The sequence below is a fragment of the Paramisgurnus dabryanus genome, chromosome 16 (assembly GCF_030506205.2).
Source record: "Paramisgurnus dabryanus chromosome 16, PD_genome_1.1, whole genome shotgun sequence".
NCBI classification, from domain to species: Eukaryota; Metazoa; Chordata; class Actinopteri; order Cypriniformes; family Cobitidae; genus Paramisgurnus; species Paramisgurnus dabryanus.
Window position 1 is genome coordinate 29753260 of NC_133352.1, and position 16748 is coordinate 29770007.

Consider the following 16748-nt stretch of genomic DNA (forward strand, 5'->3'; position numbering starts at 1 on the left):
TAAAAACATTACGTGTGTGTGTTCTGTCAGGTATCTCTACAAATTACGGGATCTTCATTTGGAGGGAGAAAACTACACTGAGGCGGCATACACACTACTGCTGCACTCCAAACTGCTTAAGGTGAAAACACACACACACACACACACAAACACGCACGCACGCACACACAGACAGACAGCGAGATAGAAACATGCACACACACACAAACAAACACGCAGAGAGAGTCAGATAGACACATGCACGCACGCACACACAAACACAAAGAGAGAGTCAGACAGATAGATAAACACACACACACACACACACACACACAAACACAGACAGACAGCGAGATAGACACATGCACGCACGCACACACAAACACACAGAGAGAGTCAGACAGATAGATAAACACACACACACACACACACACACAAATACACACAGACAGACAGACACACACACACACACACACACACAAATACACACAGACAGACACGCACACACACTAGGTCTCTATAATGTTATTGGTTTGTGTTCACTGGTTGATTTATTCTGGTCCCTCACTGGGTCCTGTGACAGATAAAGGGCCCGGGTTAAATTTATGACATCGGTGCAGTTACTGTTGATGAGCTGCTCTGATTTATAAAACCCACAGTTTATATTAGAAGAGATGCAATGAAACTCAAATCCATAGATTTATAATAAATGTTTTATCACACACAGTCTCTCATTAGCAGCTCTGATTTAATCTCTCACTTTATATACTGTCTGACCAATCATTTTTGATTTATTGATTTCATTCCTCAGTACGACAATGACATCATACTGTATGTTAAAAAAATAATACATATATGTGTATTGTGTATCCATTCATAAGATGCATACTTGCATACTGCACTTACATTTGTAAAAAAATGCAAGTTTAAATATAATACATGCAAATGTTTTGTTTTGTGTTAGTGGTCAGAGGAACAGTCGGCTCCTCAGTTGGACTTTCAGACTCCTCAGTCTCAGCGGCAGCTGAAGGAGACGCTCTATGACACCATCATCAGCTACTTTGATAAGGGCAAGGTCAGCACAAGGTTCAGTCTTTAAGCTTTCGGTTTTCAGAATTTCTTCACTTTCCCTTAAAGGCGCAAAAGAGGATGTTTTTCGCCGACTGAGAATCCAAAAACGGTTACTGAGTTTTTTAAATGAGCGCATGCTAAGAACAGCCTCCCTCCTTCACGGCTCATTTCTAGGGAACGCCTTCCAAAACTCGTGCATGAATATTTGAACACGAGTGTTTGTTTACCATCGGCATATGCTGTGTCGCGTGACTCGCGTCAGTGGATTCATTATGTGAAATGATTTGATATTAAACAAATAAGACGTTAAAACGTTAGATCAGTCGACGCTACTCGCATTTCAACTAGCATGTAGCAGACTGGTCACTGCCTTACAACTACAGTACAAGAACAACGTCAATATACTTGAATAACAGTACAACAATAATTATTCCCCAAAGAAAGAATAATCATTGTTACCTGTCGGGAAGAATTTTGCGAACTGCGCGTCTGTCTCGACACCTCTCTCCAGCATTGAAATGTTTCTCCAATAACGACTCTGTTTACATTACGTTCTTCTGACAATTTTCTCCTATTCCCAGCGCCAGCGGCTTAAAAGAGTCTTTCTTTTGCGTCCTCCTTTCGAGTTTCTTCTCTACCGTAGTGCAAATTCGAGGAAGAAAGCAGGATCGACAATGAAAACAAAACGAAACTTAAGACGGAGTTTCATGCGCTATGCGCATGCGTCGCCTGTGTTTAGTTACGTGAGTGCGCACGTCTCTCACAAGGATCGTAATGGCAGTGATTGACAAGCCAGAGGGCCAATCGCTTATGCGATGACCGCATGAGCAATTGGCTGATGTTTTTAAGGCCCTATCTTGTGCACAGATGACGTATATTAATATTATTACTTTCAGTGCAGCTAATAAATAGTCTTTTATCATTTAGTAAAGACAGTTTCAAGTAATATTGCAAAAATGTATAAAACAAACATCCTCTTTTGCACCTTTAAGTCACTGTAATAAAGTAGATCAATAACCTTAAATAGAAGGCTGGGTATTTTGCATGCATTGCAGCTCAGGTTCATTTAAGAGACTCTTTGCGTTTATATTGCAGGTTTGAGATTTGTGTAAAATAATCCCTGTAGAGAACTCTATAGTCAAACTGATAAATGTCTCTGCTATTGTAACTGTAATTCTCTGATAATTTTATTCTCTAGTCTATTTGTTCATCTAGTGAACAGTGCATTTAATTGTGTTGTGTGTGTGTTGTGTGTTTCAGATGTGGGAGGAGGCCATCGCTCTGTGTAAGGAGTTAGCAGATCAGTATGAGTTGGAGGTGTTTGACTACGAGCTCCTCGGACAGAAGCTGGTAACACACACAAGTCCAGAGATTTTTTTGATTCATCATGACACAAGTTACAAAATTCAACCCTGCACCCCACACAAGTCACAGAGTTTAGGACCACACACAACTAATGGCATCAAAGTCCAGTATTTAAACTGAATCTAAAATGTTATCTGAATCAGCGTGAATCTGTTTTTGGTCTCGATGCAAACACGAGCAGGTTTAGGGTGCGTCGCGAACTTCTGCATCTTTAACCTTTAACAGCAAACCAGCAATCCTCCAGAGTCATACATGAGTGAATATGAGTTCACCTTTCTGTTGGGTATAGACGTTTATTATACATGTATAGTATCTTTAGGGCAGATTTTATATATAGATCTAACCTACAACCAAACAATAAATGTCCTAAATAAGAAACGGTTCATGAAATTTTCTGCAAACCCAAAGGTTGAGAGCATCTACATTAACCATTAATAGTAAAAAAGTTCCCTGTTTGAAATTATCAGTCTTGTCTTTATTAAATGTCATCTGTTTTATTTAATGATACTTTTTGCAGAATCAGCAGGCAAAGTTTTATGAGAACATCATGAAAATTCTTCGGCCCAAACCGGATTATTTCGCTGTGGGATATTACGGCTGCGGTTTCCCTCAGTTCCTCAGGGTCAGTGTGTGTTTTTGTGTGTTTGACTCTTAAAGGAATATTCCATTTTCTTAAAGGAAAAATCCAAATAATTTACTCACCACCATGTCATCCAAAATGTTGATGTCTTTCTTTGTTCAGTCGAGAAGAAATTATGTTTTTTGAGGAAAACATTGCAGGATTTTTCTCATTTTAATGGACTTTAATAGAGCCCAACATTTAATACTTAACTCAACACTTAACAGTTTTTTTCAAAGGACTATAAATGATCCCAAACGAGGCATAAGGGTCTAATCTAGCGAAACGATTGTCATTTTTGACAAGAAAAATAAAAAATATGATCTTTTAAACCACAACATTTCGTGTAGGTCTGGTCCAGCGTGACCTAACGTAAATGCGTAGTGACGTAGGGAGGTCACGTGTTACATATATAAAACGCACATTTGTGGACCATTGTAAACAATAAACTGACACAAAGACATTAATTAGTATCAGTTGACATACAACAACGTAGGAACGGTCCTCTTTCAACACACTTGTAAACACTGGGGCGGAGTTTCGCTTTCGTCCTCTGTGACCTCTTGACGTCATGACGTATTGCGTGGGGTCACGCTGGCGCATCACGACCGGATCTAAACAAGAAGTTGTGCTTTAAAAGTGTATATTTGTTATTTTTATTGTAAAAAATGACAATCGTTTCGCTAGATAAGTGTTTATTGTTGGTGTCTATTAAAGTCCATTAAAATGAGAAAAATCCTGCAATGTTTTCCTCAAAAAACATAATTTCTTCTCGACTGAACAAAGAAAGATATCAACATTTTGGATGACATGGTGGTGAGTAAATTATCTGGATTTTTCTTTTAAGAAAATGGAATATTCCTTTAAATGATTTTAATGGCATGTAATGTTCAGTATTGTGTTACAGGATATGCTCATGAGAGTAACGTCTCATTCAGGAGTTGTCTAAAGATTTTTTTATACTCCACATGCTCACTGTTGCACTATTCTTTGACATGACAGGGGTAAGGCAACTTGAGTAATCGAGTCCAAAACCAACACAAACTAGAGGATAGAAGTTGTCGTTCACTGGAACAACTGTAGCACTTTTAACTCTTTCCCTGCCAGCATTTTAAAAAATTGCCCATTTTTGAACAAATGCACATTTTTGAGCAAAAGGCTGAAAATAAATGTATTTTTAAGTATATTTTGAGTTTTTATTGTTTTTGCATCCGTTGATGCTTTAAGTTGGGTTAGAGCACCACCTAGTGGATAATAGCAGAAATATGGATTGCCATGAAACTTGTCATTGGCAGATGAGAGAACTCTTCAATGGCGGGGATACTAGAAACTTGTTTAACTAGAAAATTTTCCATACTTAAAAGTATCAGATATGCATTAGTTTGCATAGATTGATCAAAAAGATACGTCACAAATATGCCTGCTCGGCTGGAATCGCGTCTGTTTTTTTGATAGCTGCGTGAGTTACAAAAAATACTTTCAACACCGCCACCATAGGCTCTATAAAGCATGGACGTAGTGACCATGACTTCACCATCTTGGCAGCGCCTCGCCACTCGTCACTTCTGGAAAACCAAAAATGGACAAAGAGGCAGAATGTGGGGGAGCTGAAGTTTCTGGTTGCTGAAACCACGCCCACCTAGCTCATCGGTAGTGACAGCAGCAATTTACCTGTCACTCAAGTGGCCACACCCTTAATTATGCAGAACTTTAAGGCTTAAAATAATTCAAATGGATAAGTTACAAAGTCCTTCCAGAAAAATGCAAAAAAAAATTAGATTGTTGCGGGCAAAAATCCTTTATTTTGCGGTACGTTTTCCTAAAAAATGAGATGGAATTTTATAAAAACTGTTTGCAGCTTTTCACTGATTTTCACGTCGCGCAATTACGTCACTCCCTAATAGTCCCATGACAACATGGGACATGGCTGCGCATGTGTGAAGTAAATGCAAAAATTTTCAACTTTCTGCTAAGATATATATGACTTTTTACCATGAAAATGCAGGGATTATGAAATCATGCAAGCCTGCATATTTTGCGAGCAAAAAATCTGCAATTTATGAGGCGAAAGTGCAGCGTATTTAAAAAATGCGGCCCCCGTATAAATATGTGGACTTCGCCTGATTATGCGTTGAATCATGCAATCGCATAATCGCGTTTTTCTGGAGGGACTGGTTACAAAAACATCACCCCCCTCACAGTTGTAATAAAGAGCAAAATTAGCTATATAAAAACAATTTTTGTACCAGGCTATAAACATTAGACATTTTAACATGAGATTGACTCCATTTTGAAGCCCGTCTCTAGTGGCCAGTCAATGAATTGCAGTTAAAGCACTTGGATTCATGAGAGAGACCGGAAGGTTGTTCATTTTGCGCACTCAACGCAATGACGGTATTTTTCCCACGCACCCCACCGTGCACATGCGGAGGCGTCAAGTATAAACAAGGCATAATATTGTGACAGATTCTGGACTAATGCTTCTCTTGTTTCTTCATCAGAATAAAGTGTTCATTCACCGTGGTAAAGAGTATGAACGCAGGGAAGATTTCCAGAGTCATTTGATGAGTCAGTTTCCCAGCGCTGTGAGACTCAACATTACGACAATGCCTGGAGATGACATTAAAAACTCAAACATGCAGTGTATCCTTCACACTCACTTTATATAGGAACGAGAAAGTGCATCTGCTTTCTTTCCTCAAAGTCCTTTTCTTTCCTTTTTTAACATTGATATGAAGTTCTTTATGAAATAATTTTTTACTCTCAGAAAAAATTGTTCCTAGCTGTTCCTGTTACAAATTCATATTCTAAAAAAATTCATCTTTGCAGCTGAAGCATTCATTTTAGTACCTCAGAGGTACATATTGGTACCAAATGTATATATATCTGTACCTAAACTGTATTTATTAGGATGTTTTAAAGTGTACTGCCCCAGTAACAGCTTGGGACCATTTTATGTAATTTTTTTCTGACAGTGCACTGCTCTATTTAATGTACCTGTTGAAATAATAAAGAAGATGTGATAAAAATAGATAAATTATAATATACTGTAGATAAGATATAAAATATAAATAAATTATAGATAAAAATGGCTCATTCTAAGGTAGTAAAAACCATTTAGTTCATCTTTTTAGGTCTTTATACACTTATAAAATAGTTAGTTATGATTTTATACTGCATTTCTGTCAAGAGATCCTTCTGAAAGTTACACCTTTAACCAGTCTTGATCAGATATTCAGTGTTTCACAGTCCAGCCGGTTCTGGAGATCCCACCTCGTTTGAAGAATAAACCAGTCCCAGATCAGATCATCAAGTCAGTTTGACACTCAAACAACCAATCACAACACAAAAAACCAAACACTGTGATGTTTTTGTGTTCATGTCTTCTGCTGTTCTAATCTCTCTGGTGAATTTACAGTTTCTACAAGTCCAACTATGTACAGCGTTTCCAGTACTCCAGACCTGTAAGGAAAGGGAAAGTCGATCCGGAAAATGAATTTGCTGTGAGTTGAACACAAACTTACGGACTAACAGTACACCTGAACTTTGACTCTTGTTGTCAGTACATTGAATAAATGATACTGTAGGTAATACACTTCAAACCTTAGACATTGGATATGTTTACATGCACAACATTTTGTCAATCCGAATGAATTTAATCTGATTGCAGGTTATGACTGGGGCGCTGTAAAGGGGGGGTAAACAATGATGATTCTCGGGGCCCACGAGTAAGAGGGGGCCCAGAGAAGCCCCCAAAATTGTGGTGCTAAAAAATATTTAATAGTAAAAATTATATACTTTTAATTATTCTATTTGCTGTTTCCTGGTATACATTTTTTTTATTTGTTTAGGAATCACAAATGTCCGTGGGCCCCTTCCCCCCCTCTCAATTATCATAAAATGGTTCAGTCCGCCCAAATTGTATAATCCAGGCAACACAGTTTGACTTCACTTATAGCGCCGGCAGAATATCAACTTGGCAAAGCTCAATTTAAACAGCGCAAAATGACTGCCTGTGGACGTTATAGATTCTATTTCTGTTTTTATTCACACAATAAAAATTTAAACTAGTTTTAATGAAAATTCATGTAGTTTTAGGAAAAGTCAGGGAGCAGCAAGGCTTTATGATTTATTTAGACAGTTATTGACTATGCAAATTTCAAAACGCTCAAAATGACGCCTTGTTCGTTCTAATGTTAAAGATAATTACCACACTGCAAAAAAATGATTTTCAAGAAAAAAATTCTGAGTAGTTTTGTCTTGTTTTCAGTAAAAATATCAAAAATTTCTTAAATAAAGATGCTTTTTCATGATGAGCAAAACGACCCAAGAAAATTAATCTAGTTTTTAGACCAAAAATATTAAATTTAAGTGATTTTGTGCATAAAACAAGCAAAAAAATCTGCCAATGGGGTAAGCAAAAAAATCTTGAACATTTTTCTTAAACACAAAATTTGCTTACCCCATTAGCAGGTTTTTGCTTGTTTTATTCACAAAATCCCTTAAATGTAATATTTTTGGTCTAAAAATTAGGTGTGGGTCATTTTGCTTATCAAGAAAAACCATCTTAATTTAATTTTTTTAGATCTTTTTACTAAAAACAAGAAAAAATACAAAGATTTTTTTTCTTGAAAATTATTTTTTGCAATGAATAAGTTTAAATGTTGCAGTTAAAATTACTGCTGGTGGCCGTTCTAGTGTTAAAAGTGCATGATAAAGGAACTTAATGTTCTCCCCATGTTAGGTCAAGAAAACGCTGGAAAAAATAACAATACACAGTTTTAGTAAAACGTTCAACACTGCAAAAAATGACTTTCTTACTTAGTATTTTTGTCTTGTTTTCAGTAGAAAAATCTAAAAATTCTTACATTAAGATGCTTTTTCTTCATGAGCAAAATAAGTAAATGAGTCTAGTTTTAAGACAAATAAATATACAATTTAAGTGAAATTGTCCTCAAAACAAGCAAAATGATCTGCCAATGGGGTGAAATTTTTTTTGAAATAAGATTTCTTTTTTCTTAAACACTTAATTCAAGTAAAATTTTCTTACCCCATTGTTAGTCAAAATACCATAAAAGCGCATGATTTTATGTAAATTAATATGAAAAAAGTCTCAGCTGTGTTGGGGGCCCTGTCAAGATTCTTTTCATGTGGCCCAAAATCCTTAGCAGCGCCCCTGGTTATGACAATACAGTTTACATGTACCCTAAACATTGTAATCTGAATAAAATGTTTGTTTATATGTACATTCTATATAATCTGAACCAAACGTCTCCGAAAGCGCGCAGCCAGGGTTGCCAGATTTGCGTATCAAAACCATCCCAATGACTTTTCACAGCTCACATACCAATAACTACTCAACTAAATCCTTTCATCTTTAACCCCGCAGAAAAAATCAACTTGTGGAAACAGTTTAAAAATAGCCCAAATTTGAACTCCACCAAAAAACAGAGGACTTGGCAACACAGCACCTATCTTCGAGTTTATGCTTTATCTCTGGATAAATGTACAAAGTCAAAGTTGAGTTTGAGAAAGTTGTTTTCAGATATATGCAAGAAAACACAATTTTTAAAAGGCATAACGCTAATTTATTGCTTTACGTAATGTTATGAAAGAGGTGAACGCTGTCCATTACCTTAATAGTACATGTTGCCATTGTCTTGCTATTACATGTTTCTGTGACGAGAATCATGTGATAAGTAAATATGAGGTAAATATAATAATACTTGTAATATAAGACGCATTTTCTGCGCATGGGCACAAGGTATTTTTGCATCCGATTAAGAAAATACTACGATTCACACGCTTACATGGATACTTTTTCCTGCTGATCGGATCACAGATTGGACTACACCACCCCTTTCAATATGATCGAAATTTGCATTCGATCGACCTCAATGGTATTGATTAAGGTGTTTACATGAAGGCTTTTTTAATCCGATTGAGCCACCAATACGATTACAAATGGATTATTTGTTTGCATGTAAATGTACCTATTATGTTATTTCAGGTATGTTAGGTACATTTTTAGACACTTGCCCCTCAAAAATACCAAAACAAGTACGCGCACACACATTTTTTCAACTCTGTTTACTAGAGAAGTTTACTACATCTTTATTGTTTTCAGTCAATGTGGATCGAGCGAACCACTTTCATAACCGCATATAAATTGCCGGGAATTCTGCGCTGGTTCGAGGCTTTAAGCATGACTCACGTAAGTAATATCAACTTTATTATTCTGCTATATTACTATTTCATGAAGTTTCAAACTGTTTAATCTATTTGGTCAGGTTGATCAAATAATAAGTCAATAAGAAAGCATTGCATTGTGGGATACAGTAAACAGAATACAAGATATATCGTTCCAGACGTGAAAGGCAATTTTTCTATTTCTCAGACGACAGTTAGTCCACTGGAGAACGCTATTGAGACGATGGGACAAACCAATGAGAAAATACTCACCATGATCAACCAGTACCAGTGTGATGAGACATTACCCATAAACCCCCTCTCCATGCTGCTCAATGGCATCGTGGATCCTGCTGTCATGGGCGGCTTTGCCAAATATGAGAAGGTCAGAGAAATGCTGTGTTTGTGTGTTTGTGTTGGAGCAGAGAGAAAGGAACGATGCAAATACGTATTGATTTGTTCGTCCTCTTCAGGCGTTCTTCACAGATGAATATACAAAAGAACATCCAGACGACAGAGAGAAACTAATGAGACTCCAAGATCTCATCGCATGGCAGGTCATAAAACATACATAGATACAAAACATTATATACATTTACCAACACACACACAACAATAAAATATAACTAGTGTTATTAAATGTGTTAACTTCTGTAGATCCCGTTGTTGGGCAGAGGAATCGCTTTTCATGGAAAAAGGGTGACGGATGATCTTCGACCTTTCCACGAGCGTATGGAGGAGTGCTTTAAACAGCTGAAGAAGAAAGTGGAGAAGGAGTATGGAGTGAGAGAACTGGTGAGAACGAGAGCAGAACTGGAAGATGTTAGAAAATATTCGATTTCCTGATTTCATCCTCTTGTTTTTCTTTTCTAGCCGGATATGGATGAGAGGAGGTCCACACGTCCAAGGTCGATGCTTCGCTCTGTCCGACAATCCATCTGCTCATTGGCTGGATCTGAATGTGGAACACCCACGAAGACACACCCAGAAAGGTAACCACACCCACAAGCACACAAAAATGGGTTTATTAATTTTAATACCTCAGAAAGTAAGTATTTATTTTTGAGTTCACACTGCACTGAGTTAAACATGTGACATGAAAAGGTCATGTGACCAATGTGATGAGGTCATGTGACAATATTTTAGCAACCTACCATTAAAACCATTAATTATTGCACGCTTTGAAACATTGTATTAAGTGACAAATCAGCTAATGTTTGAACCTCTCTCTCTCTCTCTCTCTCTCTGTATAGTTTGTCTTTGGACAGTGGCGTTCCTCCCTCTCCTTCCATCATTCCTCGTGCCAGTGGAAGTATCAGTGTGATGGATGAGAGCGGTGTTGAGGTGGAGGTAAGAGCATTGTGATTGGAGGGCAGGATACTTATGGATACTTAGGATCTCCTTACTGTAGATTCAATCGGAAGTGATAATTTGTTGTAACATGTTTCAATCGGCCAATCACAAAAACTGAAGGAGAAAAATGACAAATGATTGCAGAGCTCCAGGACGTCATCACACTCTGATGTCATTCTTTTCATCCAGGTAAAACTAAGAAAGTCCAAGAAGAAGAAGAAGGTGGGCCGTAGCAGTATGATCTTCATCAGTGAGGAGAAAGAGAGATGCAGCACCCTGGACAAACGGGTAAGCCGAGAAAACACACAACACACAAAAACACACACAGAGGTGAAGACGTACACCGATTATAATGAAATCTTTACTTGTCAGTACTTGACAGTTATGAATGAATCAGAAAAATACCACCATTTCATACATAGAGAAGGAAATTAAGTAAGAACTACACCAGAAACCAAGAAATTAATAAAAGACTTGAATGAATACAATATGTGCGACCTTCCACCGAATCGGTACCATTTGCATGTTGTAAGTTCATTTTTTAAATATTTTTTAACACTAAATCTAATTTACTTTTCAAAATGAGTATTGGTCAAACTAGTTTATAACATGGTTTCTTAATGGAGCCTGAAGGCATTTTGGTAACAGGACTGAAAGTAACAGGACTGAGTTTTTAGCATAAATGTAGCAAATACATGAACTATAGCTGCATTAAATATGTGCTAGTAGTTTGAAGACACTGAGCAAATTCTGTTGATTTAGCAAAAAAAATATTTAAAAATAAACCAATCACATCAAAGAAATAATTTAGGTAACAGGAGTGAACATTAAGACTGACATTCACAGTCAATATCATCAATATCATTAAATATACAGAAAAGAACATTAGAAAATAACCTTTGATCTTCACATGATCTTCAGAAGATCCAGATGATGTCACTTCCTCTTACAAATGTGACTTGTAGAATATTCCTAGACTTTCAGAGGGGGGAACGTGTTGGAATTCTGGGGACATGACTAAAATGTGCATTTTATCTAAAATATTATTAAGTTTTCAAAAGATAAATCACGATTAATCGCATACAAAATAAAAGTTTGTGTTTGCATATTTGCGTGTTAATTGTGTGTAATTATTATGTATTGTGTAAACACACACATACATTTAAGAAATTTAAGAAAGATTTTATTTATGTATTTACTAATTATATATAAAATAAAAATATATCAAAATCTAAATAAATAAATAAATATGCGTGTGTGTGTGTGTGTAAATGTTTCTTAAATGCATACATGCATGTGTGTGTATTCATATATAAGGGCTGTCAAAAGAGTAATCGCTGTGAGTAATACTGTGTGTATATATTATGTATATATAAATACACACATACATGTATGAATTTAAGAAAAATTTTATTTAAGTATGTTTTTATTTATATTTATAATATAAAATATATCACAATATATATAAATATACATGTAAATGTATATATATATATATATATATATATATATATATATATATATATATATATATAATATAATTACATACAGTGCACACACATAAAAAAGCACAAAAAGTGTTTATTTTGTATGCGATTAATCACAATTAATTTCTTGACAGCCCTATTATATATACAAAATAATTACACACAGTGCACACACATATATTATATAAAAACATTAACAAACTTTTGTTTTGTATGCAATTAATCATGATTAATATTTTGACAGCCCTAATTTAAAGCGGTGATTGGATATGGACCCACACAAAAATGCAAAAAAAAAAACAAATAAGGATATTTGAAGAATTTTATCATTTATATTTAAATGTAAATTATAGAGATTTAGTATAAAAAAATTTCAGTAGTTTTATTAAAGTTTTAAATTATATAGTTTAAATGTGGTGTTAGATTAATGCAGGACACTTTGCTTAATAATAAAATGTGTTTCAGAGTGCATTATATTTTAAATGTATTTTTTATGCATTTTTATACATATAATGTCCTGTGGACAGAAATGGCATTGATTCGGTGGAATGGCTCATATACATAAATACAATCATAAACAATTTTAATAAATGACTAAACTGCACCATTGAGTGTACACTGACACCTAGTGACACATACAGGAGCCGGTCATGTGATCGTAACATGTCTGATGTCTTTAGCCGGCCGCTTGATGTACAGTAAAACAGCTGCACTCTCATTAACTTTTCACGATAAACAATAAGTTAAGATGAGGAATATTTTATCTGTAGCTGTCAAAGAAACAAGAGTTTCGCAGCGACACCAACCTATCAGAGCCCAGCGATAGCGGCAGCAGTCTGGCCAACATCAACTCCAGATCTCTGCCTACTATTACAGGTAACACCCGTTAACTTGTGAAATAAAACATGATTATGAGATTATGAAGCTGATACGATCCACACACATGTACCCGTCTCCTATATCCCATCATCAGGTTTGGCTCTGTCAGTAGCCAATGGAAGTGAGGAGGTGGAGTCAGCCCGATCCAAGCGTGACAGTAAGAGCGTATCGGTCTGTTTGCCCTCTGACCGCACGGGTGACCGCCGCTCGAAAGGGGTCATAAACCTGCTCTTTAAAACTAAGGTAACACACCAACTCTTTGGCTTTCCGTCATGTGCATACATTATATCACTAACTTTATTTAGCCATCAGCATTCATCATCTGTTCATTGTGTGTTTGTTCCAGCAGAGCTCCAAAACCGATGAAAGCAAAACGTCCGCCGATCCATCTGATGAAAAATCCACTCATTTTTAAATATTTCTTTTTCAAAACTCATTTTATACACACCCTGCTTCTGTATTTTTGCTGTTATTTTAGTTTTTAATTGAGATTTGAATGTCTGCGTATTAAACTGTGGAGTTTGATTACATTGATTGTGTTTTAATGAAATGAAGTCACGACTCACTGAAGCTCTAAATGTGCTGTCAGATCACTGACACATAATGCTATAAATACATACACACAAACTAAAGATGTTATTAAAAATCTGTGACTGCATTCACACGTCAATATCGTTAAATGAAATAAATAAAATTCACACTTTTATCATTTAAAGTAGCTTTTCAAAAAGCTTTATATGTGTGACTTTCTAAATGAAACAAAAACTGACGTTTGTAAGGTTGCCTGTTGTAGACGTTGTTGACTCGGACTGCAGATATATTTTAATCCAAAAATAAAAAGGGTTAAATGAAAGATTTATACTGTTCTATAAAGACACAACATTGTATGTAATGCACTAAAACTAAAAAACAAACTACTTGAAAAGTTTTGATTGTATTGTAATGGATTAGATTGATCAGTTATAGTCATAGTTGAATTAGGTCGTCCTAACCTGCTCAGATTAATGTTTGTTTACTAAATAAAAATTAAAATTCTGTCCTCATTTTCTCATCCTCATGTTGTTCTAAATCTGTATGAATTTCTTTTTTCTGATGAACACAAAAGAAGATATTTTGATTTATAGTAAGCAAAAAGCTGATTGTAACCATTGACTTCCATAGTAGGAGAAACAAATATTATAGAAGTATTGTGATAAATAATAAAGAAGATATTTGATAAATGATGGTAAGCACACAGTTGATGGTACCCATTTAATTCCATCTTATTTGTTTTTCCTACTATGGAAGTCAATGGTAACAATCAGATGTGTGCTTACCATCATTTCTTAAAATATCTTATTTTGTGTTCATCAGAAAAAATGAAATTCATTCAAGTTAAGAACAACACGAGGATGAGAAAATGATGCCATAATTTTTATTTTTGTGTGAACTATCCCTTTAATACAAAGAAAAATGCAGTTACAATAGCACCAGAGATCCTGAAGGTGGCAGTGTTGCTCTATTTAAACTGAATTTAACTAACAAAATCTAAAAATCTCTATTATAATTTTTTATGGGAAGATCATAATGTTTCAGGTTGTTTCAGATAATAAATATATTTAATGGCCCTAAAACATGAAAGAAAATATTAAACTACAAAAAGCCATGTGTGTGTTTTTAGACGGTGAAAGAGTTTGTGGTCATTAAATGTGAAAGGATATGGAGCAGATATCTTGTCAACATCATGGTGCACACACAGCTCATCTGTCTGTGATTGTGTGTGTTTGTGTCTGACTCTCTTATTTTCAGTCGGTCTGTCTGATTTTGCGTGTTTGTGTGTCGATGTGTTCAGTTCAGTAATCTAATGAAATCTGTAATCATTGTTATCATCTTTCTGTCTCTAATTAAACACGCATGCGTACACACACACACAGTTTTTACATAAACACATTTGCATACACATATTCTTCACACACACACAAACAGGTCACAGATGCCTGTTAATCTGGATTATGATTATTATCTGATGCTAATAACTACTAATCTTGTATAGATTAACATGTTCTCATCTTGAATATATAGCCATAGATCCTAAAAATAACAATAAATAAATAAATAATATTAACGTCTGGTGTTTCCCCGGACAATTAAATTTTTTCAGACACACAAACACACTCTGAAACATCCATAAACCAAACAAACACAAACACACACAGTGTTATTTAAATACTGTTTGTGTAAGGAACAAGACAAGACCAAAATCAGCAAATGCATGTGACTGTATGTGTGTGCGCACATGTGATGGTCTGTGTGTGTGTGTGTCGTCACAATGTTTACTAATGTGTTGTTCAGAGTTCATTTCCTACTTAACAAAAAGTTAAGCCGAGAGTATCCGCATTATCCAGTTCTGTTCGAGGCCTCTGATTGGAGCACGGCTGCCGGCTCTGTCTCCCATGGCAACAGTGTCACTGCTACTACAGAAGACGGAATCTCTAGGGGCGGGGTCAGAGCTCAGTGATGTCATAATGACCAGGTGAGTTGTTTTTTCTAATTGCTATCGGGCTGGGAAGAGGTTGATGTGTGCAGATGGCTTATTCCTAACATACTGTATTATTTCTGATGTATGTATTAGTGAACCTGAAGGATACCTGGATGACACAATACATTAATACAGAATCTCACATAAATAGTACACTGAAAGATAGCACCTCTCTGTCTTTGTGGTATTTCCTTATCTGTGTACTATCAGAAGAGGTAATCAGCTTAATTGGTTTCCTTGGTGATTGTCTGTCTGGTGGTTGTAAACCCAGCCCTTACAAACAGAGGACAAACACAATATTCATGAATGCAGTTTTCCTCCATCTGGACGTGAAATTAAAGTCAGCACGTATTCCCGCAGCTGTTCCTTTATGGTCGTGTAAATAAACAGTTTGTCCTCTGTGGTTAATTCATTTATTTTTGTGTTAATGGCGACGTGTCCAGGTGAAGATTAATTTCACACTCCTGCGATTCTCTCATGGCCGATATTCTGCTCTGACTTGAGTCAGATTCATCCAGCTCAGTCCCAATGGACGACACCAGATAGCTGAGATAATAACTTATCTCTTTCTCTCTTTCCTTCTTCTTTGTTAATTAGAACCGCTGTGCACTAATGGTATCCGATTCTGCATAGAAACACATGAACCTAGTATATCACAGACTTTAAACTGGCAACACCCAATCATCCCATAATGAAAGGACACTGCCCTTATATGAACTATAGGCGGTGACATCACTGCCTCCAGAAACCTGACAAATCTCCGAATCCCATGTAAACACATTTTTCTGCATAGGCGGTTTCTTGATTTGCATGTTAAAGGTGGGGTGCATGATCTCTGAAAGCCAATGTTGACATCACCTAAACAAACAAGCCCCTACCCTAATAGAACCTGGACCTTCTTTTGATAGACCGCCCCACCCATACGCGACCCAGGAAATTATGTCGGATAGTAGACACACCCCTTACTGCTGATTGGCTACAAGTGTGTTTTGGTACTCGGCCCGACTCCCTTTTGTGTTTTTCAAAAATCATACACGCCTTTAACTCATGAAAACTGGTTTCTATAACAGATTTGTGATAGTTATCCTCTTATTCTGTGCATGTAAATGTAATTGTTGTTATTAAACTATCACATACTGTGTTGTGTGTAACCAGAGGCACTAAGTGTATAAGCCGAGCTATAGAGAGAGAGAGAGAGATGTTTTTCATTAACAGTCAGAGGCAGGGCCGGCCCGAGGCATAAGCGAACCAAGCGGCTGCTTAGGGCCCCGCCGGCCACCAGGGGGCC

The 16748-nt window shown here is 36.2% G+C and overlaps 1 protein-coding gene across 2 annotated transcripts in view; it reads left to right on the top strand.

Annotated features, from left to right (window-relative positions):
- Positions 1 to 13600, top strand: part of dock2-like (dedicator of cytokinesis protein 2) — a 111639-nt gene extending 98039 nt beyond the window's left edge. The window contains exons 36-52 of one of the 2 annotated variants that reach the window (XM_065274814.1): positions 31 to 121; positions 944 to 1054; positions 2311 to 2400; positions 2933 to 3037; positions 5536 to 5677; positions 6266 to 6347; positions 6453 to 6537; positions 9162 to 9248; positions 9432 to 9608; positions 9697 to 9780; positions 9881 to 10018; positions 10097 to 10215; positions 10477 to 10573; positions 10766 to 10864; positions 12834 to 12939; positions 13037 to 13185; positions 13289 to 13600. In XM_065274814.1, coding sequence (XP_065130886.1) covers positions 31 to 121; positions 944 to 1054; positions 2311 to 2400; positions 2933 to 3037; positions 5536 to 5677; positions 6266 to 6347; positions 6453 to 6537; positions 9162 to 9248; positions 9432 to 9608; positions 9697 to 9780; positions 9881 to 10018; positions 10097 to 10215; positions 10477 to 10573; positions 10766 to 10864; positions 12834 to 12939; positions 13037 to 13185; positions 13289 to 13357 — 1831 coding nt within the window. In that variant the 3' untranslated portion in view covers positions 13358 to 13600. The remainder of the gene's footprint in view (positions 1 to 30; positions 122 to 943; positions 1055 to 2310; positions 2401 to 2932; positions 3038 to 5535; positions 5678 to 6265; positions 6348 to 6452; positions 6538 to 9161; positions 9249 to 9431; positions 9609 to 9696; positions 9781 to 9880; positions 10019 to 10096; positions 10216 to 10476; positions 10574 to 10765; positions 10865 to 12833; positions 12940 to 13036; positions 13186 to 13288) is intronic. The other variant, XM_065274823.1, reaches the window with a different exon arrangement.
- The last annotated feature ends 3148 nt before the right edge of the window (positions 13601 to 16748 follow it).